This window comes from Mesoplodon bidens (assembly GCF_964165515.1).
Source record: "Mesoplodon bidens genome assembly, chromosome: 7".
Lineage (NCBI taxonomy): Eukaryota > Metazoa > Chordata > Mammalia > Artiodactyla > Ziphiidae > Mesoplodon > Mesoplodon bidens.
The window spans coordinates 91,379,249-91,403,583 of record NC_138164.1 but is presented as its reverse complement, the minus strand read 5'-3'; the positions used below and the strand labels follow the sequence as shown (position 1 = coordinate 91,403,583).

At 36.5% G+C, this 24,335-nt stretch overlaps 1 protein-coding gene across 4 annotated transcripts in view; it reads left to right on the top strand.

The window, feature by feature from the left end:
- Positions 1 to 21,313, top strand: part of FBXO3 (F-box protein 3) — a 32,237-nt gene extending 10,924 nt beyond the window's left edge. Inside the window, exons 4-12 of one of the 4 annotated variants that reach the window (XM_081241352.1) lie at positions 4,189 to 4,303; positions 6,056 to 6,260; positions 7,840 to 7,885; positions 10,747 to 10,831; positions 11,676 to 11,798; positions 13,099 to 13,214; positions 14,852 to 15,042; positions 18,619 to 18,809; positions 20,189 to 20,298. In XM_081241352.1, the coding sequence (XP_081097478.1) occupies positions 4,189 to 4,303; positions 6,056 to 6,260; positions 7,840 to 7,885; positions 10,747 to 10,831; positions 11,676 to 11,798; positions 13,099 to 13,214; positions 14,852 to 15,042; positions 18,619 to 18,762 (1,025 nt within the window). In that variant the 3' untranslated portion in view covers positions 18,763 to 18,809; positions 20,189 to 20,298. Of the gene's footprint in view, positions 1 to 4,188; positions 4,304 to 6,055; positions 6,261 to 7,839; positions 7,886 to 10,746; positions 10,832 to 11,675; positions 11,799 to 13,098; positions 13,215 to 14,851; positions 15,043 to 18,618; positions 20,155 to 20,188 lie in introns of those variants that run through there. The other 3 variants (XM_081241353.1, XM_081241350.1, XM_081241351.1) reach the window with 3 other exon arrangements.
- Positions 21,314 to 24,335: the final 3,022 nt, after the last annotated feature.

The following is a 24,335-nucleotide window of genomic DNA, read 5'->3' as shown; positions in this document are numbered from 1 at the left end:
GATAGAAATGATAATAGTGAGTATCCTTATCTTTCTGACTGCAGAGGGAAAGCTTTCAACATTTCTCCTTGAAAGCTGTTGTTTGCTGTAGATTTTTAGTAGACACTCTTTAGCACCTTGTAGAAAGTCCTTTCTGATCCTAGTTTGGGAAAAGGGTTTTTTGTTTTTGTGTTTTAAACAGATAATTGAGTTTTATCAAATGCCTTTCCAGCCTTGTCATTATCATATGACTTTTCTACTTCATTTTGTTAATGCTCTGAATTACATTGATTGATTTTCTGAATGTTAAACCAATTTTGCATTCTTGGAATAAACCTACTTTGCTTGGAATGTATTATCTTTTTTATGTATTGTTGGACTTGATTTGCTAGTATTTGGGGTTTTTACATCTATGCTCATGAGAGAGTTTGGCCTGTAATTTTCCTTTCTTGCAATGTTCTTGTCAGGTTTTGGTATCAAGATGATGCTGGCCTTGTAAACGAGTCGGGAAGTGTTGCCTCTTTTTCTGTTCCCTGGAAGAGTTTATGTAAGCTTGGTCTTATTTCTTGTTTAAATGATTAGTAGAGTATACCAGTGAAGGCATTCAATCCTGGAGTTTTCATTGTGGGAAGGTTTTAAATTAAGGATTCAATTTCTTTATCAGATTTAGGACTACTCAGATTTTCTACCTAGTCTCCTGTCAGTTTTGATAAGTTGTGTTTTTCTAGGAAATTGTCTACTTCATCTACATTTTCTAATTTATTGCCATAAAGTTTTTCATAATTATCCTCTTCGTAATGCTTGTTGGATCTCTGGTGATTTCACCTTTCCATTTCTTGTATTATTTGTGCTTTCTCTCTGTTGTTCTGGATCAGTTTTGCTAGGTAAGGGCTAATCAGTTTTATTAGTCTTTTCAGAGAACTGACTTTTGCCTTTGTTAATCCTCTCTATGTTAATATCTTATTTTTTATTTCATTAATTTCTCTGATTACTTCCCTTTAAGTTTACTGTCACTTTTCTCCTGACTTGAGATGATTACTTAGATCATAGATTTTTCAGCCTTCCTGGTTTTCTTCAAATACATTTAGGGGTATAAATTTCCCTTTAAACGTAGCTTTAACTTCATCCCACAAGTTTTAATATGCTGTATTTTCATTACATGCAGTTCAAAATATTTTGTGATTTCTTCTTTGACCCATGGATTATATAGAAATGTATTGCTTGATTTCTAAACATCGGGGGCTTTTTTAGTAATCTTTTTAATGTAATTTATATTTTAATTCCACTATGATCAGAGAACATACTCTATATGAGTTCAGTCATTTGAAATTTATTGTGATTTGTTCTGTGGTCCGGCATTTAATTTATCTTGGCAAATGTTCCGTGTATACTTGAAAAGGATGTATATTCTGCCATTCTTGCCATTTAGTACTATATATATGATTAGGCAAAACTGTTGATCTTGTTCACATCTTTTGTACTCTTAATGAGGTTTTTGGTCTCCTTGTTCTGTTTGTTACTGAGAGAGGTATGTTAAAATTTCTCACTGTGGTAGGCAGAGTTCTGAGATAGGTCCCAAGATTCTCACCCACCGTGGTACGTGCCTGGTATAATGATAGCTTCCCCTTGAGTGTGAGTTGTACAATGGATATAATTGATTTCTGTCTTGTGATTAGGTCATATTAGATGACAAAAGGGTTTTACAGATGTAATGAAGGTCCCAAATTAGTTGCATTTGAATTAATCATTAATCAAAAAGGAAATTATCCTGAGCAGGCCTGACCCAATCAGGTGAGCCCTTAACAGGAACTGGGCCCTTCCAGAAGTCAGAGAGATTCAAAGCCTGGGTGTATCTCCTACAGGTCATGAATAAGCAAACTGGCACGTTGTGGAGAGGGCCAGGTGATAAGGAATGGCAGGTGGCTTCTAAGAGTAGAGAGCCTCAATCCTGCAACTACAAAGAACTGAGTTCTGCCAACAACCAGTGAGTTTGGAAGAGAACCCCAAGCAAAAGATGCATAAGGTGCACTAGCAGCCCCAGTTAACACCATGATTTCAGCCTTGTGGGACCTGAGCAGAAGATCCAATTCAGTCATGTCCAGAATTCTGACCTACAGACACTGTGAAATAATAAATGAGTGTTATTTTAAGCGGCTAATATTGTGGCAGTAGAAAACTAATACACCCATTATGATTACAGATATATTTTTTTTCCATTTTAATTCTGTCATTTAAAAAAATATATTTTGAAGCTGTGTTATTAGATGCACAAAATTAAACTTATAATACCTGTGTAGTGAATTTAACCTTTTTGCCATTACAAAAAGTCCTCCATTACCTCGAATAATGCTATTTGCCTTAAAGTCTATTTTGTATGATTTTAGTAGAGCTATTTTAGCTTTCTTTTCTGTATCTACATCTTTAAGATATCCCTCTTGTATATGATTGTGTTTTGTTTTTCATCTGGTCTGTTTGTCTTTTAATTAGATTATTTAGTCTGTTTATATTTAATGTAATTACTAATACATTTGAGTGTAAATATACCATGTTTCTATTTTATATTGGTGCCACCTGAGCAGGTATTCCTTTTTTGCATTCTTCTTAATTATCTTTTATTCCATACTCCCTTTCCTTTCTTATTTATCTAACTTTTTTTTTAGTGATTAGCCTAGAGATTAAAACATGTATCTCTGACTTAAAGTCTATTGTAAATTAGTATTTTTACCACTTCCTGAACAATGAAAGAACCTTAGAATACTTCAATTTCAGTTACCTCCCTCCTGTCTTTTGTATTATAGTTTTGTGATTTTAGTTTTTAACATATTTTATATCCTTGAAAACATTATTATTATTTTACATGTTCAATATTATTTTAGATTTATCTGCATATTTACCTTTTCTGGTTGTACTTTATTTATTCCTGAATCTTCATGTTTCCATCTGGGATAATTTTTCTTCTGCCTGAAGAATTCCTTTTTGTTTTGTTTTGTTTTGTTTTGTTTTTAAAAAGGGAATGCTATTGCTGAATATTTTCAGATTTTTCTTTTTTGTCAAAAACTATATTTATTTCATCTTCACTTTTGAAGTATATATTCACTGGATATAGAATTCTAGTCAGCACTTGAAGAGACCATTCTTCCAGCTTCTATTGTTCTGTTAAGAAGCTGTCTTATTGTTGTTCTTCTGAAGACGACTGTGGCTTTTCCCCTTCTCTGGCTGCTTTTAAGATTTCTCTTTGTCTTTGATTTTCAGCAGTTTTCCAGTAATGTGTCTAGATAATGATTTTCTTTGTAATTATTCTCCATGGGGTTATAGTGCTTCTTAAATCTATGGTTTGATGTTTTCATCAATTTTGGAAAATTCTCTCAACCCTGTGGTACTGCTGAAAGCTTTGCTCATCTTCTCGGCCTCTCAGCCTCATGTTTGCTTTCAGAAGTGGCAATTGTCTCAGAGACAAGGTGGCTCCAAAGCCCTGGCTAAACTCTCAGTTTCCCTGTTCTTCTGGACCAACCTCCCCCCACCCCAACCCTGCCAGTTCTCACTGTCTTTGAGGTTCTCCAAAAGCCTTGAAACCAATTTTCTGTTGTTCAGTTTTTCTAGTTCTCAGCACAATGTTTGGTCCAACAACCTGGTGGGCCATTGCTGGGAGTGAATCTCTTCTCTTAGTATTTGTAATTACTGCTTTTTAAAGCTAGAATATATGGCAAGCTTATAAACATGAAAATCAAATTCAAGGTAATGGCCTCCTCACAGCATGAACCTACACCTATATTTCCCATTAAGAGACTAGGTTAAGACTCTTGAACAACATCCATTTAGAGAACTTCTGGAGAGTTTTTTAAATAGAGAAATTTGAGTATATTAGATTAAGAAAAATGAGATATGCTCTAAAGTTTGTATTGTACTGTGAAAAAACTATTGTGGATTTCACTGGTGCCTGCCGTTCCATATTTTGCTTAGTGCCAGTGTTTTCCCCATGGAGAGGAAACTGAGAAATTTGCTTCCTCAGTGCTTCAAACGTCAGAGCTAATCTAAAGTGATATAATATTTCTGTGAATTTTCAGTTCATTTCCCTGTATTTCAGCAAGTACATTTTGGACAGAATTCACTTGCTCTAAGATTGTATCATTGGCTAGCAGATGGATTGCATTTCTTCTTAGATTTAAGGCTTATGGTTTCTTGATAATTTGCTTTTTTGTGCATCTGCAGAGGGTGCTCGAGAGGAAGACCTAGATGCTGTGGAAGCTCAGATTGGCTGCAAGCTTCCTGATGATTATCGATGTTCATATCGTATCCACAATGGGCAGAAGTTAGTGGTTCCTGGGTGAGATGTTCACTGTTTGAGTTACTTTTAATGATACAAGTTATTTTCTAGAATGTAAACAAATTGTATTTGTAGTTACTCTTAACAGATTAAAAAGTATAAGAATTTCCTCCTGTTCCTTATAACAATCCATAAGACAAAATCTATAGCTTGAATTTGATTTTACCAAAATAGATAATGTCTCAAAAACATGGTTTCTATCAACACATCTTTACAGTTGAGATGGTTGGGGTGGGCCTACAGGACAGGAGAGGAGATGTGTGTGGGAGTATAATTTGACTAAAATTTAATTAAACCTATTCCAAATCCTTGAAGTATTTATCCTGTTACAGGCCAAGTAAAGTATTTTAGAGAGCTTGATATAAGTTCTATGAATCATACATGTTAAAAGTAATTTGTTCAGAGCTACATACACTTAACTAAAGAAAATATTAGTTTTGTCCTATTCAAGCATAGTCCATAATTGAATGACCTATTTTAAACTTACTTCTAAACGATATGAAGTATTCACTGTGGAACCTTTTGGTAAAAGCAGACCATGCAGTAGCTCTCAAATTTACTCACAGTTTTTAAAGCTATGTGCTTCGAATGAGTCTACTCCCTTTGTTCCCTCATGAAATTAAGGTACTTCAGAGACATTGCACTTGTGACATACTGATAGGAATTTAGGGAGAACTTTGCATTGTTCTTATTAGAACTTGGTATCTCTTTGTGTGTGAAGAACGATATGAGGCTCTGTTACCATTTCAGATCAGAGTTGAGTGAGTACAGGGAATCTAGGAGGTGGTCATACTGAGGTTACAAGGTAGTATTCAGAAGTCAAATATTGGGCAGTTAGGACTAGATAAGCCTAAATCACTGGGGGTTTTTTCCATTCTGTTTTCCTGTCAAGCTGAAACTTGACAAAATGGAAAAATTTTCATATTTCAAGAACCAACAGGAGAGAACTATACTAAGAGTTGCTCAGAATTGACATGACAAACAGATCATGATTTCAACACAGGGATTTTTTTTTTTTTTTTTTTTTTTGCTGTACGTGGGCCTCTCACTGTTGTGGACTCTCCTGTTGCGGAGCACAGGCTCCGGACACGCAGGCCCAGCAGCCATGGCCCACGGGCCCAGCCGCTCCGCGGCATGCGGGATCCTCCCAGACCGGGGCACGAACCCGTGTCCCCTGCATCCGCAGGCGGACTCCCAGCCACTGCGCCACCAGGGAAGCCCCAACACAGGGATTTTTATCTGCCCGCAGCCCAAACAGTGAGACTTAGGATGAGACTCTCATCAAGGACCGACACCTGTGTTGTTCTCATACGTATGAGTTTAGACCCTGTACATCCCAAGTTTATGAAAATTTGAACAAGGATTAAGCTGATTTCCATTTATACTGCCTGGTAGGATAGTGTAAGCTAAAGGTTGTATCAAGATAAAGGTATCAGAGAGGACATTAAACATTAAATTAGTCATATGTACATATATAGCAAAACACTGGCAAATTATGGCAAGATAGATTTTTGAAAGCAGTAAAACTATTTTTAAAAGGTTGGCATTTAGACAGTTTAGACTTTTAGGCTTTTAATTTAAATCAGAATCTTTCCACTCAATAGTTTGAATTTAATATATGCAGAAATTGTAGTGTTTGGGGTATTCCTGGTTTAGAATTGACATGTTAATCGTTCTTATAAAGTTGTCAATGTGAAATTATTATTCATCAAAAAGATGCAGTTGACTAAATTTTTGAGTCTATATTCTCAGGTTGTTGGGAAGCATGGCGCTGTCTAATCACTATCGTTCTGAGGACTTGCTAGACGTTGACACGGCTGCTGGAGGCTTCCAGCAGAGACAGGGACTGAAATACTGTCTACCTTTAACTTTTTGCATACATACTGGTTTGAGTCAGTACATAGCAGTGGAAGCTGCGGAGGGCCGAAACAAAAATGAAGTCTTCTACCAATGTCCAGTAAGTAGGAAGCATGTTTAAATGTGCCTTTAAGATGTGTTCTGATGGGTGTATAAAATGTGCATTAGGAATTTTCAGGGTTGTAGAATGGGTATAGAGCATTATGCAATTTGATTATAGACGGATCTAACTAGAGGTCTAATATTCTGGTATAATGGCATGGAATGCTAAAAGAAAATTTCACCAATGGACAAACAATGCAAGCTATTGTGCGTACAGAGGGAAGCTGTGATTTGTATTAGGACATTTTAAGTTTAAGAAAAACTAATGAGACACGCAAGAGGGAGGGGATATGGAGATATATGTATACGTATAGCTGATTCCCTTTGTTATACAGCAGAAACACACCATTGTAAAGCAATTATACTCCAATAAAGCTGTTATAAAAAAAAAGAAAAATGAATGAGCTTTTTGTTGAAGTGATTAATTGTAATATAAATTTCTAACTTTAGCTTTTGGACATCATCCATCATCATTCACTTTGGATTCAAGTTCTGAGTGCAATAGAAACTTTCTAAACTCTTTCTTCAGTAGGTATTTGAGTTGTTGAAAAATGTAGATCTTTTTAAAGAGGATTTTGTTATGATTTTAATGTAAGCACAGAAAATATGGCATTTGGTTTCATTCTTATTTCTTCAGTTCTCAGTCATTCCTCAGTTGCAGACCTTCTGCTTTCATTTTTGCCTAGATGTGAACTTAAATAGAAAATATTTTTCAGGGGCTTCCCTGGTGGCACAGTGGTTAAGAATCCGCCTGCCAATGCAGGAGACACGGGTTCGAGCCCTGGTCCGGGAAGATCCCACATGCCGTGGAGCAGCTAAGCCCATGCGCCACAACTACTGAGCCTGCGCTCTAGAGCCCGTGAGCCACAACTACTGAGCCTGCGTGCCACAACTACTGAAGCCTGTGTGCCTAGAGCCTGTGCTCCGCAACAAGAGAAGACACCGCAGTGAGAAGCCCGCGCACCGCAAGGAAGAGTAGCCCCCACTCGCCGCAACTAGAGAAAGCCCGCGTGCAGCAACGAAGACCCAATGCAGCCAAAAATAAATAAATAAATAAATTTATGTAAAAGAAAATTTTCATAGTTATCTGAGACATGTGACTCCATATAACATTTAAATTATTTAAAGAGCTTGCATAGCTTTTAATTTTTTTTCTAAGCATTTTCACATCTTTTATCTCATTTTTGACTTGATAGCTCTGTAAGGTTGTAGGATGATGACTTGATCTCTCCATTTACTGAGAGAAGAGACTAATCTAGAACTGTTCAGGTCCCTTGACTGAATTCAAAGCCCTGTCTTCTGGGTTCATAGGCCATGTGTCTTCTCACGGTTTTAATGTCCTAATTGTTTTCTGGAAGGATAATTTATTAGTTCATTGTAACTAATAGGAAGAGCCTAAATATAGAAATCATAAGAGCAGAAACTGAAAAGTGTGAGGAATGTCTGAGTATTGGTTAGAGCACTTAAGTTCTTTTTATCTGTTTTGTCTTGTCCCCAGGGAAGGATACAGGTAGTGAACAATGGGGAATTAAGTAAAATGTATTTTCCTTGATTACAATATTCTTTTTCTCACCTAGGACCAAATGGCTCGGAATCCAGCTGCTATTGACATGTTTATCATAGGTAAGAGAAAAGTCTCTTCTTTTTGGTCAAAAAAAATTAAGTTGGTAAAAACTTTTCTGTTACTTGATCAACTGGCAATTTGATATTTGTATTTCTTAAAGCTTGCTGGTTCATAAAGTACTATAACTAGGTTCTCATTAGAATAGCCCTTGTACTTTATTTGACTTGGGTTTCCATTTGGAAAAAAGCCATGCCATAAACAACCTTGTGCTCTTAGGATTCTGCTGTAGAACAGTGAAATGTATAGAACTGCTAAGAATGTGTATATAGTTCCCTTACACACACATGCATTTTCCATTGATCATATTAATACATAATTAGAGATATAGATACATAAAATAACTATACTTTTTCTCTTCTGGTGCCAGTGCTATAGTAAAATACTGATGTCACACCAGAGACCTCAGACCAGCAGTCTTCAGAGACCAGTATAAACTGGGCCTTATAAATTGCTTGGCACACCGGGTTTTTCTTGGCCTTAAAAGCCTATTTCTCATAGGATTTTGAGAACAATTCAATTTGTATTCAAGAGCAGCTCACCCCTTTGCTGTTCATCCATTCTTGTTTTGCTTAGATTTTGCTCACGTAGAAGAAAACGAGAAGCTTCCTGACTATCCATTCTGCTTTTTAAAGGCATTTCTGGAACATATTAAACATCATTATATATTAATAGTAAAAGAATCTTGCAGGCCAAGGCATCTGTATTTAATTGTATCTCCTAAATGGAACCTTGAACAGAGTATAAGTCTCTGTGTGTTCAAACTACGGCATATTCTGGGTTTGTGGCATACTTCACAATATCAAGAAGTTCTCACCCCTACACAGTCAGTTATAAAACACTTTTAAGCTTGATTCCTAGCCTTCAGCTAACCCTGATTCCTGTGGTCTATGGTATCTAAGTTAAGCACCCTCTGGGGGTTACACCCTTGCTCGTTGCCCTCTTTGGCTTCTCTGGGTGGCACATACTCTGAGAACATGATCGTCCTGGCTCTAGTCCAGGGGTGCTGCTCAGTTTATAAACTAAAGGCTGCCTGAGCTCTAAGATAAGCTGCCGGCTAGGCTCTGTGAGTTTCTTAGTCTTAGTTTGGTGCTGGTCTGACATGGCGTGGAAGACCCCACCACTACAGCAGAGTACTAAGGTCTGAGAATACTCTTCTTGGAGTTGGGGTTTCTCCTAGAATGAGAGAGTAAAGTAAAAGATTTGAGATGCACTGGAAGAAATGAGGTGGGAAGTTAGTGCTGGGAGGAAAGATGAGAAAGCATCTGATCTGCCTTTACACTACCTTGATAAAACCCCAATACTCTCAAAGGAGCTGCAAGATATGGGCTTACTTTAAAAGGTAAACTACTGTAGAACATATAAATTACATCTTAATTCAACTAAGTTTGACTTTCTTGGAATTTTTGGTAAAACATAAGATGGAATCTCCTGATATTCAGTGCATTATTAATACATATTTAAGAAAACTGGAATCTATGTGCAGATAAGTTTACTGGTGAAGGCTGCATGGAAAATTTTATCCTTATTTTAAAGAACACACTTCAGTATGTGTTGTAATAAATTAAGGCACATTAAAATACACCATGCCAATTTCTTTTTAAATGTAAATCATAAGAAATGTCTTTTTTCTTACATAACATTTTAGTTCATGAAATTTACAAAATGATTTTTTAAACTCTGCAGGGAAACTGCTAGTTCTCAAAACAGAAAATTGTACCTTCTATGAATTTAAAAACATTCATGTGGCCCCTTAAATTCTAGCTCAAAGTGGATAGAAGATGATCAGTGATCATTTGAACAAAGTAGCATTTAATAAATAAAGGGTCAGAGTGGGCCATTAATAGGCATTGAAGAAAGAGTAAACTATTGTAGTTTACCTTCTGTCAGTTGATACCTTTAGAATTTTAAAGCTGTATACTCTCAGACTCAAGCTTAAACTGTATCTTCAGTCATTCCCTAAATAGAATTATAAGTAAATACATACTATAAATTTAGCATCTGACTTTCAGTGTGGCAGAGTGCAGGAACTGGGTTAATAGAAACAAGATTATGAAGAAATTCATTAAACAACATTGATTAAGGGACTAGTATGTGTTAGGCACTGAGCTGTATTGACAGTAAATGATGGGGGTCTGAGAAAGTTATGTGGTATTACCTACAAGAGGCAACATAATTCATGTAAATACTTGTTATTGATCCAATCACTAGGTCACGGATAGATGGCCTGGACTGGACTATCTCAGTCATTCTTCTCTGCATTGAGCTGGTCACTGAGAATATGGAGGACCGCTGTACATTTGAATCTGTAGTAATGCAACTGGGCTACTTTGGGATTGGCCTGATGCCCAGAACTCCACAGTGCTATACCCCTATTAGATGTCCAGACTGAGCCTGGCTTCTGCCACAATTCTGTGCATGAGTCAGGATGTGCCTGGACCAGGGATGTACCCTGATCATCTGAGGATAGGTGCTGATACTTTTTCTGTAGTTTCTTCCTAGACATAGCTATATCTCCTTTGTTCTATATGTTCCAGAAATTATAGACAGAAGGCTTCTCATTCTTGTACCAGAACAAATTAAAATTTAAAAGTCAACTATTTAGTTTTAAGTGTAAAAAGTAGTTTGAAGGTAGTTGGAGGATTCCCTAGCAAGGTAGTTTGGAATAAGATTGATAGAACTGAGGATAGAAATTTACCTAATAAAGGATTAATAGAATGGTATATATAAATTTTCTAGTTTTGGTATCACTAGATACCACTATTAAGCATAGAGAAATTGTCATTTTTCCCCTTGTTTCCTGTATAAATTAAAAAAAAACTATTTGTCCTTTTCTCTTTTTTTTTCCCTTCCTTTTTTACAGGTGCTACTTTTACTGACTGGTTTACTTCTTATGTCAACAATGTTGTATCAGGTGGCTTCCCTATCATCAGAGACCAGATTTTCAGGTATTTCACTTGGGGCTTTATGGATTGGAATGATTATAAATCAGAAAAAAACATCAGTTACAGATCATGAGATGAAGTTTCCCATGAAGGTTAATAACAGAACCTCTCATCTTAAATCTCACTATTTTATTCTCACTTTAAAGCCAAAACATCCAAACAGTTGAACAGCCAGTATTTTTTTCATCTTGAAGAATGAAGAGAAAAAACTGATTTTGATTTAGAAGCTGTGGCTTTATAATAGTTACATAGTTGTGGTTTTTTTGGCGGTGGAGTGAGAGGCTGTTGCCAATAACAGATTTACTGTGAATAGCAAGTCAGTAACTATTAGCTCCTGGAAAATATTAGTCATTATCTCTAAATGGAACATTCAGGTATTATAGATGGAACTAGAGGTTGGTTCACAGTAGCCCAGTTGGCAGAAATGATACATTAATTATACATTAGAGGCCTCCAGAATAACAATACTAACACATTTTTATTCTCAGAGTCACTGTGTATAGGGCATAGCTGGGTTTTCAGATGTTCCAAAAGTTTCCTTAGCTCTAAAGACTGAAATAAGCTCTTTTTAGTTTCCAAGTTAGTTACTGATCCATTATTTGAACCACTGGTCAACCACTGGTTGAACCTTGACTGCTATCATTATTGATTCAGAGTCTTCAAGGTGTTCTAGTTTGTTTGTTCTTTTAAGCTTAATAACTATACCTTTAAGGTGCCAAATATGATTTAAATTTGTTTTTATCATAAAGTAAAATATAAACTATTTTGCATTGTATCTTTAAATCTTTTATCTTACAGAATTGACGTTTGTTGATTAAAAAATGTTTAATTTTTTAAAATTACCTAGATATGTTCATGATGCAGAGTGTGTAGCAACGACTGGGGATATCACAGTTTCCGTTTCCACATCGTTTCTGCCAGAACTTAGCTCTGTACATCCACCCCACTATTTCTTCACATACCGAATCAGGTGAGAATTTTGAATGGGGTCGCCTTTTGGGATATACCTTATGGATGTGTTGTTATCACCCCATTTGACATGATATAAAAACACATTCTGAAAGGCAGCTTCTTGCTAAAGTGTGGAGGTAGGTGGATAACAAACAAATTTTCTACAATATAGTGTTTGTAAAGCACCTTGAGTTTGTATCAACCTCTGTGCCAGGTACTTTGAGAGGTGGACCACTAAGCTGTAATCATCATGAAAGATCAGTATTAGAGTTATATTGCGTTCTGAAAGCTATGAAATTGCCCAAGATAAAACGATGCATTTCAGTTTTATCTTGCCTGTCTATATTTAATTAAAAGTGTAATAAATATTTATTGAGTACAGCCTGTATATTAGACATAGTGCTGAGCAAGCCCTGGATTTGGTTAAATAAAAAACAAATATTAAATACACTTTAATTAGAAGTACTCTGTACTGTGAGGTAAAGATAACTCATTGCCCTAAGGGATTAAGAATGCTTTGTTTTTAGATGTATTTTTAAATACTTTATGATATATATATTTTAAAAATACATATACATGCATATATACATACTAGAAATAATAATAATGTATACTTAACCAGAAAGCATTCTAGGATTTTGGTATTGTATGAAGCCTTTGGTATGTCCAGTTATACCTATTCAGATGAATGTTGTTTTAATTATTTAATTTAATCCTGCCTAGGATTGAGATATGCTTAAAATAGTAATACCTACACGTGCTTATACAGTATTCTAAATGAAAATAAGAGTCAGCAGAGTCTCAGAAAAAGGAGGGAAATAATAGTATTGGAAAACAGAGTCAAGGTATAACCCCAGTAACTGAATAGTAGATGCACGAAATAGTGACATTTTGCTCTGAGCTTTCTAGAAGCTAATGGAGAAAAGGGCTGTATAGCCTTGTAGTGAAAAAAAAGACTCCATTTTTTAGAACAGAAGTTTTTCATGGCACCATATTCTAGAAAGTGTTTCCCACATTGGTCTTTATTTGAACAGCAAAAGATTGTTGTCACCAGTGTTTGTAAATTTTTATGTTGTCCTTTCTATTGTTAATCCTAAATGAAAGTCAAGTGTGTAAATTGAATGAAAGCATTTCTGTGGGGGAGTCCAGCTAATTAGGCCAGTATCTTTGCAAACTTACAGGAATAGATGATTTACACAGACTTTGGGTTGGGTTTCTTAATTTCCTTTGGAAATCCCTTTCACTGGCTCAGCTCAAAATACTGTAGCTCTTAAACAGAAAAAAACAACGTGTCTCTACCACTCCATTCTCTTCTCCAGGATTGAAATGTCAAAAGATGCACTTCCTGAGAAGGCGTGTCAGTTAGACAGTCGCTACTGGAGAATAACAAATGCTAAAGGTGATGTGGAAGAAGTTCAAGGACCTGGAGTAGTTGGTATGTGTCCCAAGATTTGGGTTTATACATCAGTTGCTTCTAAAACATTTTGGAGAGTATATATGTGATACATAGCTTGGCAAATGCATGATGTAGTTAGTGGATAAGACTGCATCTTTTTAATAGCTGTGTTTCAGTGTGAAAGATATCATAGATTCTGAATTCTTCTCCTAACTACAATATTTTGCTTCATAAATATAATGTGTAAAGGTCATTATTTTATCAGTTTAGTTCCTGAAACATGAACTTTTCTAAAATTATAGCAAACTCAATTATTCAGGGGTTGAATTTCCGTTCTGTAGTTTACACAGGTTTCTTGCTTTTCCTTCTTAACTGCTTTATTTTTTTAGCTGGATAATTATTCATTATCATATTCTGTAGGGTTACAGGGTGTATGGAAGAAAGAGAAAATAAATTTCATATTGGTCATCTTTTTGAAATTTCAGGAGAAATGTTAAACTTAGTAGCACAGATTTTATTGTTTTTTGATGTCAATCATCTCTAGCCTCTGATTACCATTGACATTTGGCTTTTTAAAAAATTATGATTATCATAAGTTTCTGAGATTTTTCACGTTTTGTATGTGTACTTCAGGAAAATAATATTATTTAAGATATGCGCTTTTGTTATTGGTCCTAAGCATATGTAGAATTCAGTTTAAATTGAAGTTGTTTTAATTAATTGCCACAAATAGATTCATATTTATGTGTGTTTTTAAGGAATTTTTCCTGGATATTAAAGAATTTTATTAAAGCTGTAATTCTTTCTCTGTCATTTCGTCTATTGGTGTAAAACCTTTCCCTTGTGACTGCCATTTTGTCTCGGCTAAATGCTTAAGATGCATCTTCAGAGTTTTATGTTTTAGTCTCTTGCTACATTTAAACATTTAGATTATCCTTATCTCTGTTTGAACTAGAATATGTGACACTTTTTATTACCAGGGTCTTAAAAATTGTGTCCTCAATGCCTCTCCTTATTTTTTAAATTAGTTTTTTATAAATTAATTTTATTTTATTTATTTTTGGCTGCGTTGGGTCTTCCTTGCTGCACACGGGCTTCCTCTAGTTGCGGCGAGTGGGGGCTACTCTTTGTTGTGGTGCGCGGGCTTCTCATTGCAGTGGCTTCTCTTGTTGCAGAGCATGGGCTCTAGGCACACGGGCTTCAGTAGTTACAGCACGCTGGCTCCGTAGTTGTGGCTTGTGGGCTCCAGAGCACAGGCTCAGTAGTTGTGGCGCACGGACTCTAGAGCACAGGCTCAGTAGTTGTGGCACACGGGCTTAGTTGCTCCGCATGTGGGATCTTCCCGGACCAGGGCTTGAACCCTTGTCCCCTGCATTGGCAGTCAGATTCTTAACCACTGCGCCACCAGGGAAGCCCCCCCTCTCCTTTTTTAATTTTCATTCTACTGGATATCACCCCCCCCACCCCCCAACAGACTATAGGGAATTAGGAGAGTACAAAAAAATGTCAAAACACTCATAATCCCATCCCAAAATATTAACATTATTTATAGTTCCTTTTAGATTTTTTTCTAATTATGCATTTTCTTTAATATAGTTTAAAGAGGACATATCGTGTTTGCTATAATGAAGAACTAAGTATTCTACTTTAATTTATTGTTACTGTTTTCTCTGCAGGTGAATTTCCAATCATCAGCCCAGGCCGGGTATATGAATATACAAGTTGTACCACATTCTCTACAACATCAGGCTATATGGAAGGATATTATACCTTCCATTTCCTTTACTTTAAAGACAAGATCTTTAATGTTGCCATTCCCCGATTCCATATGGCATGTCCGACATTCAGGGTGTCTATAGCTCGATTGGTAGGTTAAATTTTCCTCTGGTGCTGATTATACATGACTTTGTAGAATGAACTCCACAGAGGGTCTTTGTTGATTACCCAGACAGATAGTTTGTAAATGGTATTTCAGAGAACCCTAGAGATTCTGAGGGAAATATCTTTGGGGGGAGGGGGAGATGTGTGAATATGTTGGGGGGGGGTGGACAGTAAGTAAACTAGGCTCCAGATTCTTCAATCAGAGTAACTCTACTGTTGTGTTTTTGTTGTTGTTTTTATTTGTTTGTTTTAAATAGACTTTATTTTTTAAAGCAGTTTCAGATTCACAGCAAAATTGAGCAGAAGGTACAGAGATTTCCCATATACCCTCTGCTTCAACTCATGCATAGACTCCCCCATCATCGATATCTCCCGCCAGAGTGGTACCTTTGTTACAGCTGGTGAACCTACATTGACACATCATTATCACCCAAAGTCCATAGTTTACATTAGGGTTCACTCTTGGTGTTGCATATTCTGTGGGTTTGAATGTATGTATAATGACATGTATCCACCATTACAGTATCATATAAAGTAGTTATTGGTTTCAAAGTTTCAGTGTCTTTTCCAGTTTCCAAAAACAGTTTTGTTGCCTATTGAGAATCACCACACTAGACCAGTTAGAATCGCCTTTATTTTATTTCATTAAGACTGGGAAAGCAATTTCTTACAGTGGTTTTGCTAAAACTCCCAATTTTAAAAAATAATACAAATATCCTATAAAATCATTACAAAGAAGATTTAATGGGTAGACTTGCACTTTTAGTAGTCTCTCTTTGGGATCATTTCCTAAGTCAACTAGTTGTATTTTTGAAATCTCATTTCTAGGGTGACAGGTATAGCAGTAACCCCAACCTTACAGGCTATAAAATGATTAAAGAAACTTATGACACTTGAGTTATACAATAGGAATAAATTATGAATTGCATACCCAGAATATCATCAAGTCATAGGTGTCAAATGTTCAAAAAAAGCCCTCTAGCTCCTGGGATGACCCCGATGGGTGGGTCTAGTGTAAGTCTGGGAGGATAGACATGATATTAATCTGACTTAGAGTGGATCCATTCCCAACTCCAGTTTGGAAAGAGAAGGATGATGATGAGACTTTAGGCCATTATACTTGTGGTATTTCTGGTGAAAAGAATCTACAGCCTGGGTTTGGAAGTGAAGTTTAGCTTCCCTCCCAGTGGTATATTTCCAATACTGTGAATTTGCTACTTCCTATAACAGTCTTCCATTTTTGACTAGCCCCATTTCTGTATGAGATTGGTATCATCCCTAAATGTTTGATACAATTATCAGTGAAGTCATCTTGGGCTGGAGTTCTCTTTGTGGGAACGCTTTGAGATATGAATTTTATTTCTTTAATATCCATATTTTCTGTTTCATGTTTCACTTTCAGTAATTTTGTGTCTTTCAAGGAATTTGTCCATTTGGTCTAAATGTTGAATTTATTTCCGTAGAAGTTATTTGCAGTATTCCCTTGATATCCTTTTAATGGCTGTAAGAGCTATAGTTATATGTAGTGTTTTGTTCTTAATATTGGTAATGTACATCTTCTCTTTTGTTCATCATCTTAGCTAGGGGGGTGTCACTTTTATTGATTATTTAAAGGAACAAGTTTTGGTTTCACTGTTTCTCTCTGTTCATTTTCTGTTTCATTGATTTCTGGAGTTATCTTTATTTCTCTCCCACTTACTGTGGGTTTAATTTGCTCTTTTTTTTTTTTTTTTTTTTTACTTCTTAAGGTAGAAGTTTAAATTATTGATTTTAGACCTTCTCTCTGAGCACTGTTTTAGCTACATTTCACAAATTTTGATGCATTATTTTTATTAACATTTAATTCAAAATATTCTCAGATTTCCCTTGTAATTTAATTTTGATCTATGTCTTTTCTAGAAATGTATGAATTTCCAAACATTTGGAGCTTTTCCAGTTACCTTTTGGTTATTGATTTCTAGTTTTGTTATGGTTAGAGAATTCGCTGTGTATAATTTCAATATTTTTAAATGTTTTATGGCCCAGCATTATGGTCTATCTTGGTAAATGATCTTTGTGTATTTGAAAAGAATGTATATTCTGATATTTGGGGGAATATTAATTCTATAAATGGCAAGTCAAATTGGTTGACTGTTTTTCAAGTCTTCTATATATTTACTGATCTTTTTAATGTGTGTGTGTTCTCTGAGAGATGATTGTTGTAATCTCCAACTATAATTACAGTTTTGTCTATTTTTTTAATTCTGAATTTTTATTCTCTTTTTAATTTGCTTCATGTATTTTAATTATATGCAAATATGTTTAGGATTGTTACATGTTTTTAATGAAGTGCTTCTTTTATTGTTATAAAATCTCTATATATGGCAATATTCCTTGCCCTAAAGTTGCTATATATTCCTGACCTAAAGTGTAAAGAGTGTTGACATTTGTTCACACAGGTAGTTTGTGCAGTTAAGTTACTATTGGGTCAGTCGATCCTGTTGAGGCTTGTTTTTAATGTTTGTTAGGGTGGGGATAGAGTAGTCTTTACTTAAGGACAGTAGTTCTCAGATTTTTCCGTCTCATGATCCCCTTCAGCTCTTAAAGGTTATTGAGGACTCCAAAGAACTCCTGCTTATATGAGTTATATGACATTTATCATGTTAAAAATTAAAACTGAGAAGTTTTATAATATTACTCCTTTTTTAAAGTTTTAAATTTTTAAATTTATAATTTCAAATTACAATAATAAACTCATTACATGTTCAACCCTCTCTTAACTATGTTCTTACTTAAGAGTTTTAGTTTCCTCCCAACCACAAAGAAGCATATAAAATCTTGAACTGCCTTGTGGAAAATGTTTTCTCTTTCTCGAGGATGAGAACTCAATAAAATGAAATGAGAATTCTGGACTTATTTCTAATCAACATGAAAGAGGCAGTGGGAATTGTATTTGTATTGTGTTTATTTGTATTGTACCTTTCCTGTTTAAAAATTAGTTTTCTTGATATGGAAGTTGAGTTGTTCCCCTTATTTGTCCACTAACCATATATTATCATACTTAATACTTCCTTTTGCTTTATACTTTGAATGTTGCTATAAAACATTTTTTGGTTGGTCTTAAGCCTTTTCTTGGTCTAGGTAGTTGGTGTTTGGACACTTTAGAGGCTCCTGCTGCTTATTTATTTCCATTCTTGTCTGTGTGTTCCTCTTTCCATCTACTGTTTGTATATGTACACTTTTGTCTGAGATCATCAGCAATCTCCCTCTTTAGCGACATTGATTTCCTTAACAGTTTTTCTGTTTTTTTCCTTAAGATAATTAATAATCATACTACCTGGATTTAATGTTTCAGAATTTCCTAAGCTTTAATCCTCTCCCCCTTTTGTACCTTCTACTGAATTTTAAAGTCTTTATTTCCCAGATTTAAAAAATCAAAAGATAAAAGTAATGAAATATATTTATGTATATTTTCTCTGATTGTTGTTGTTAGTGTTATAATAAATCCCAAGTGACAGTTCCTTTGACAAATTCTAAAGGACATTTCCTTTCCCCCACGTTAATTAATTTGCTTGCTCAACAGATATTTATTGAGTACCTACTAGGTGCTGGGGAAAATGCAGTGAACGATATTATCAAAATCTCTGCCTTCAGGGATGTGATGTACAGCATGGCGACTATGGTTAATAACACTGTACTGCATATTTGGAAGTTGCTAAGAGAGTAGATCTTAGAAGTTCTCATCACAAGAAAAAAGCCCTGTAACTATGTAAGGTGATGGATGTTAACTAGATTTATTGTGGGGATCATTTTGTAATGTATACAGATATTGAATCATTATGTTGTACATCTGAAACGAATATAATGTTGTATGTCAATTATGCCTCAATAAAAATTAAAAAAGAAGAAAGTGGAGGAGATTAAAAAAAAAATCTCTGGCTTGGAATTTACATTCTAGTTGGAAGAGACAAAGTGTAGCAAATACACACTCCTCACTTATGTCAAGTAGTAATACGGGCTCTGGAGAAAAATCAGAGTAAGGGAGCTAAGAAGTATACTGTTGGGTTGTTCTGATATAAAGATGTGTCAGGGAAGGCCTTGGTGACATCTGAGTTCAGACTTGAAAGAAGTAGAGGGAGCTGGGTGGATGTGTGGTTGAAGGGTGTTCCAAGCAGAAGAACAGCAAGTACAGAGGTGCTGAAGCACTAATGTGCCTGGTATGTCTGAAGAACTGCACGGAGGCCAGTGTAGCTGGAGGGCAGTGAACAGGGGAGAGTGGTTAGAGACTCGATCACGGGGTAGCGGGATGCTGCATATGCAAATGCCATAAAAGCCTTGGTGGAAGGACTTTTGCTGCCCTCACATCCCAAGTTTCCCAATACTTGCCACATTACCAGCTAGGTCCTCCTTGCCGTTCAGGATTCCGTCCAATACAGTAGGTCCTCTCACTGAGTCTTCAAATGTGTAAGAGGGAAAACCAACATCAGAATGGGTCAAGACTCAATTAGAGACACTGCTTAAAAGGAACTGAAGTTCCCAGGAGATGTTCATGTACTGGATGTTCAACATCACTACTGCCTTATTCCGAGAGCCTTCAACAAATTAATTTAAAAGCAGAGGCTACCGATGCCGATTGTCTTTATACTAGGAGCTCAATAGAAATCTCTTAGACCTCCTGTTGACAGTACATAAAACTTACCAGTAGAGGTCACACCTTAGTAATATTTTCAGATCCTCTTTTCTGTAAGCATGTAGGTTAATAAAGAATTGTTATTCAGTACACTAATAAGTTCAGTAAAATTTTATCTTGGGTTGTTAGGAGTGGTCTGTTTGCTACATTGTGTGAATTACCAACCACCATGTAAAAAATAAGTACTATATTGATGAAATATATTTACCATTAAAACCACATTGAGCATTTTAAAACTTGTGATAGAATATATACTCTAGAATTTGCATCAGCATGTGCATTATGAAAATGTATAAAAGACTATAAAATTCTATTTTAAAAATCTATAAACATTCTCTGAGAAGTCTATAAAAAATCATATTTGGCATGCCCAGTTGTTTAGATTCTAGGTAAATGAGAATTTATATTAAATAAGAGTAAAAATGATGGAAGTTCTTATCAAAAGATTGTTTTCTCTTTCAAGGAAATGGGTCCTGATGAATATGAAGAGATGGAAGAGGAAGAAGAAGAGGAGGAGGAGGAAGACGATGATGATGATTCGGCAGATATGGATGAATCTGATGAAGACGACGAGGAGGAGAGACGGAGGAGAGTCTTTGATGTTCCCATTCGAAGACGCCGCTGCTCTCGCCTTTTTTAGCAAGCCTCTGCTGATGGAAGCCCTGGGGTGAATCAGCCTGTTAAATAGATTTCTCAGTAATGTAAATAACTAAATTGTTCTCAGCTTATAGCAGGAAAACTAGCATGAAATATTGTGCCAGGACCTGGGTTCTATATGACACTACTTTAGGAGCTGGATTGTTTGAGTTTGCTTAGTTTTTTTGAGGTAGAGGAGGAAATGGGAATCTTTTTTTCCTCTTCTGGAAGTCAGTGGGAGAATAGTTCTCTAGCTAAGGAACAGACTTTTTTTTGTTTAAAGATATTTTATACTTATAAAAATATGGAAATGGGAGGGAGTAGAATAAGGATTTTAAATGAAGCAGAAATACCTACACAAGGATAGAGAGAAACTGTGACTGAATGATTCTGTGAAAAGACTTATAAGTTATTTAGAAATGAACAGAGTTTGTAATTAGGCTAATCCATTTAGTGAGTCCTATATATTTTGTACTCACAGGGAACTAATTGACTAAATAGCTTGAATGCTAGTTGTCCTTTCTTAGACAATCTGTCCTTAAATTTAGAGTTTTCATCACAACAACCTTGAATTTAAAGTCTATCAGTATGACTTTGACCTTGAATTTAGTCTTCAACTCTGCCAACCTTGAATTTAAAGTCTTCAACATTATGACCTTTGTCATGTTGTTCACAGATGCATCATTTTTGAAGTGTAGTGTGTAAAAGTATGTATTGTGTTGCTTATTAACAAAAGATTCTTCACAATATCTCATGTAGTCTAAATTTGTAAATACTGCTTCTGTTTTGTTTCCCCTCTATATACTTGACTGTCTAACTTTGTGATAAGTGACATGAATTTTAAGTTAAGATTAAGTATGTTTCCCTAAAACATGGATTTTTTTGTAATTATATAATTGAGAGTTTGGAATGAAATCCTCCAAGTGTCAAAAACTCACATTTTGAAAACATATTTTGGTTCCGATCCTGTATTTTGTATAATTGCCTATTTCCCATAAACGAATATTAATAAGCCTTTGCTCTTAAGATGGAAGAGGAGATCAAAACTCATTGGCCTATTGCCAGAGGCCCATTCAAAGTCATTTCCTGGCTTTGACGATACTCTGTCATGTACTCCACCTCTTAATTCCCCCAGGAACAGTTCTTTTGTAGGGAAAACTGTAGTAAGAGGGAGGTATATACAGGATTAAGCAGCTGCCATCAGAGACCATGAAGGCAAACTTAGTCTTTCATACTGGCACATGTCAGAATGTTCTGAAGTGGAGTAAGTAGTTTTTCCTGCTTATTTCTTTTTAAATAGGCTCCCAAATCTATTATGCCTATCCTTTTTTTTTTTTTTTTAATCAACCCACTGGTTTTTTGAAAAATAAACTTCCCCGGTAAAGCAGTGATTTAATTAAAACTAGTTAACGTTGGAAGTTAAAGCTGGCGCCAGGATACCTTGCCATTCTTTGCATCTTTCTTTTTTCAGAATGGCCTCTCCTCTCTCAGTTCACAGAGTACTCATGATGTTCCAAATCTCCCTGCCACCCCATCCAATCCTTGCTCCTCAGAATGCTTCAGGCTTGCTTATCCTTCCATCAGAATTCATTCTCTTAGTATGTTGAATGAATGGTCTCTAGTTCATACTAAGGTGTGATTGATTAGTTGATAACAACCTCAGGCATTTTATTTCATTGGCAAGAATGTGTATTCACACAGAAAAGGGATCTAACAGTTGGTCAGACTATGCTTTTGGTGGAACGAAGCCCATTTCTGGCTCCTAGGTCCCTTCAGAGCACCACTTACCTTTTACTCATTTGTCTGAAGCTTGATGTATCAGGATGAGGCAGATATGTAAATAAACCGGAGCTTAAATAGCTTAGGGGTTTTTTTTTCTCTTGTGAAAAGTAGGAGGTAACTAGCTCAGGACTGATAAGGTGGCCCAATGGTGTCAACATTCTAGGTTCCTTCCATCTTCCTGTTCTACCATTCGTAGCAGACTTTAATCTTTAAGGTCACCTCATGACTGCAAGATAGCGAAGGCAGTCATATTGTATTCCAGGAAGGATGATGAGAAAAGGGAAAAATTAAATGGAAAGTAAAAAGTCAATCATAAGGCTGGAGAGAGGTAAACCAGCCAGGTCTCCAGCAGGAGGAAAAGTAGAGAAGGGACAAGAGATGCAGGTATTAACGTGGGCAGCCTGTAAACCTGGTATGAAGGAATGGTAATGGCCCAAGTAAGACATGCTACAGGCATGAATTAGGGCAGTATCAGTAGGAGTAGAGGGAAGAGAGGATGAAATTGAAGTAGCTAAATGATAAAATAGGCAGCAGTTGGTGATTGCATGTGTGGGAGTGGAAGAAATAGAAGTTGATTCCAGGTACGGGGCTTCATTTATGAAAAAAAAATTGCAGGAAAAGCAGTGGAACATTGGAGATGAGTTCAGATTTGGACACATTTTGAGTTCAAGGTGTTTGTGGGATATAGAAATGGAGTTGTCCAGTAATCAGTTGGATATGAATATGAAGATCCAGGGAGTGGTCGGGACTGGAGAATAAAGATTTGCAAATCATCTGCAAACATACATACAGTCATCCCTCGGTATCTGCAGGGGATTTATTCCAGGACCTCCACAGATACGGAAACATGCTCAAGTCCCTTATATAAAATGGTGTCATACAGCCAGCCCTTGGTAACCGCATATTCTGCAGTTGGTTGGCCGAACCTACAGATATGGAGGGCCAACTGTATTCCCAAGGTAAAACAGTGGGTGCACTATAGTCTCCCAGGGAAAACATACAGCCATGGTTCTCAGTCCAACCCTGGCAACACCACATTATGAGGGGGTAATGGAAAAGAATCTCAAGACCGAAAGGTCAAGGAACTGAACGCAAAACCAGGAGAGAGTGGCATCTCAGAACCCAAGAGAGTTTAAAGGAGGGAAGAGCTTATAGGATACATAGAAAATGCATGTGGAAGAGCTTTGTAAACAAGCTATCATAGGAAACACATGTATTAGCTGATTTAAGCAGACACACTTTAAATATCAAAGCAAATCTTTCTGATGTGAGAATCCTGTTTGTATAGAGAAAAACCAAGATTAAGGCACCACCAAATGAAATTCATTCCCTGACATCCCAAAGCCATCAGAGGATCATGGTAGAAGGCACGTGTCATGATCAGTTGTCGTATGATTTTCCCTGCTTGAACTTTGTCATCGGTTCCTCCGCTCCCGATTCAACATGAGCAGTCCTGAGATGCAATACCTTCTTACCCTGATCCTCAGAGAGTCTCAGTCCCCAACAGAGGTCAATCTCTTGGAGAAAGACCTGTACTTTTGGCCTGCTTTTCCCACTCCCCCTTGTATGGCGCTCTTTAAGCCGGTTCTGCAGTGGGTAATGACAAAGTGATAACCAGAAACTTCAGATTACATCTTCACCTAAAAATAATGTTCTAGGGACTTCTATGGCGGTCCAGCTGTTAAGACTCCCGGTTTCCACTGCAGGGGGTTGTGGGTTTCATTCCTGGTCGGGGAACTAAGATCCCACAAGCTGCAGGGCACGCCCCGCCCCCCCCGAAAAAAAAAAAACCCACAGCAGAATTTCATCTCGGTTCCAAACAAGTCACAGAGGTGACTATGGCTGAAGGGTACTTGGAGGCTACCAGAGCCCGAGAGCAGAAAGGAGCCTCAGGCTGCAGCCAGGCTGGCTAACCCGACAGCCGGGCCAGTTGGGAGCTTGGCAAGGGCACACAAACATTTTGAAAAACATTTTCATATTTTTTTCAACAAAGGAGGAAAATTCATAAGTGTTGGAGTTTCATATTGTTTTTGTTTTCGATAACAAATCGGAGGAAGAACATCATAAACTTTCCGTTTTCAGTGTTTTATCATAAAGGTCTTAATCTAGTCCTGGCCACAGGTCTTTTTCTGCACCGGGGCCTGGAGCCCGCAATTGCGCCGGGTCCGGTGACCTTCGCTGGCAAACTGCGG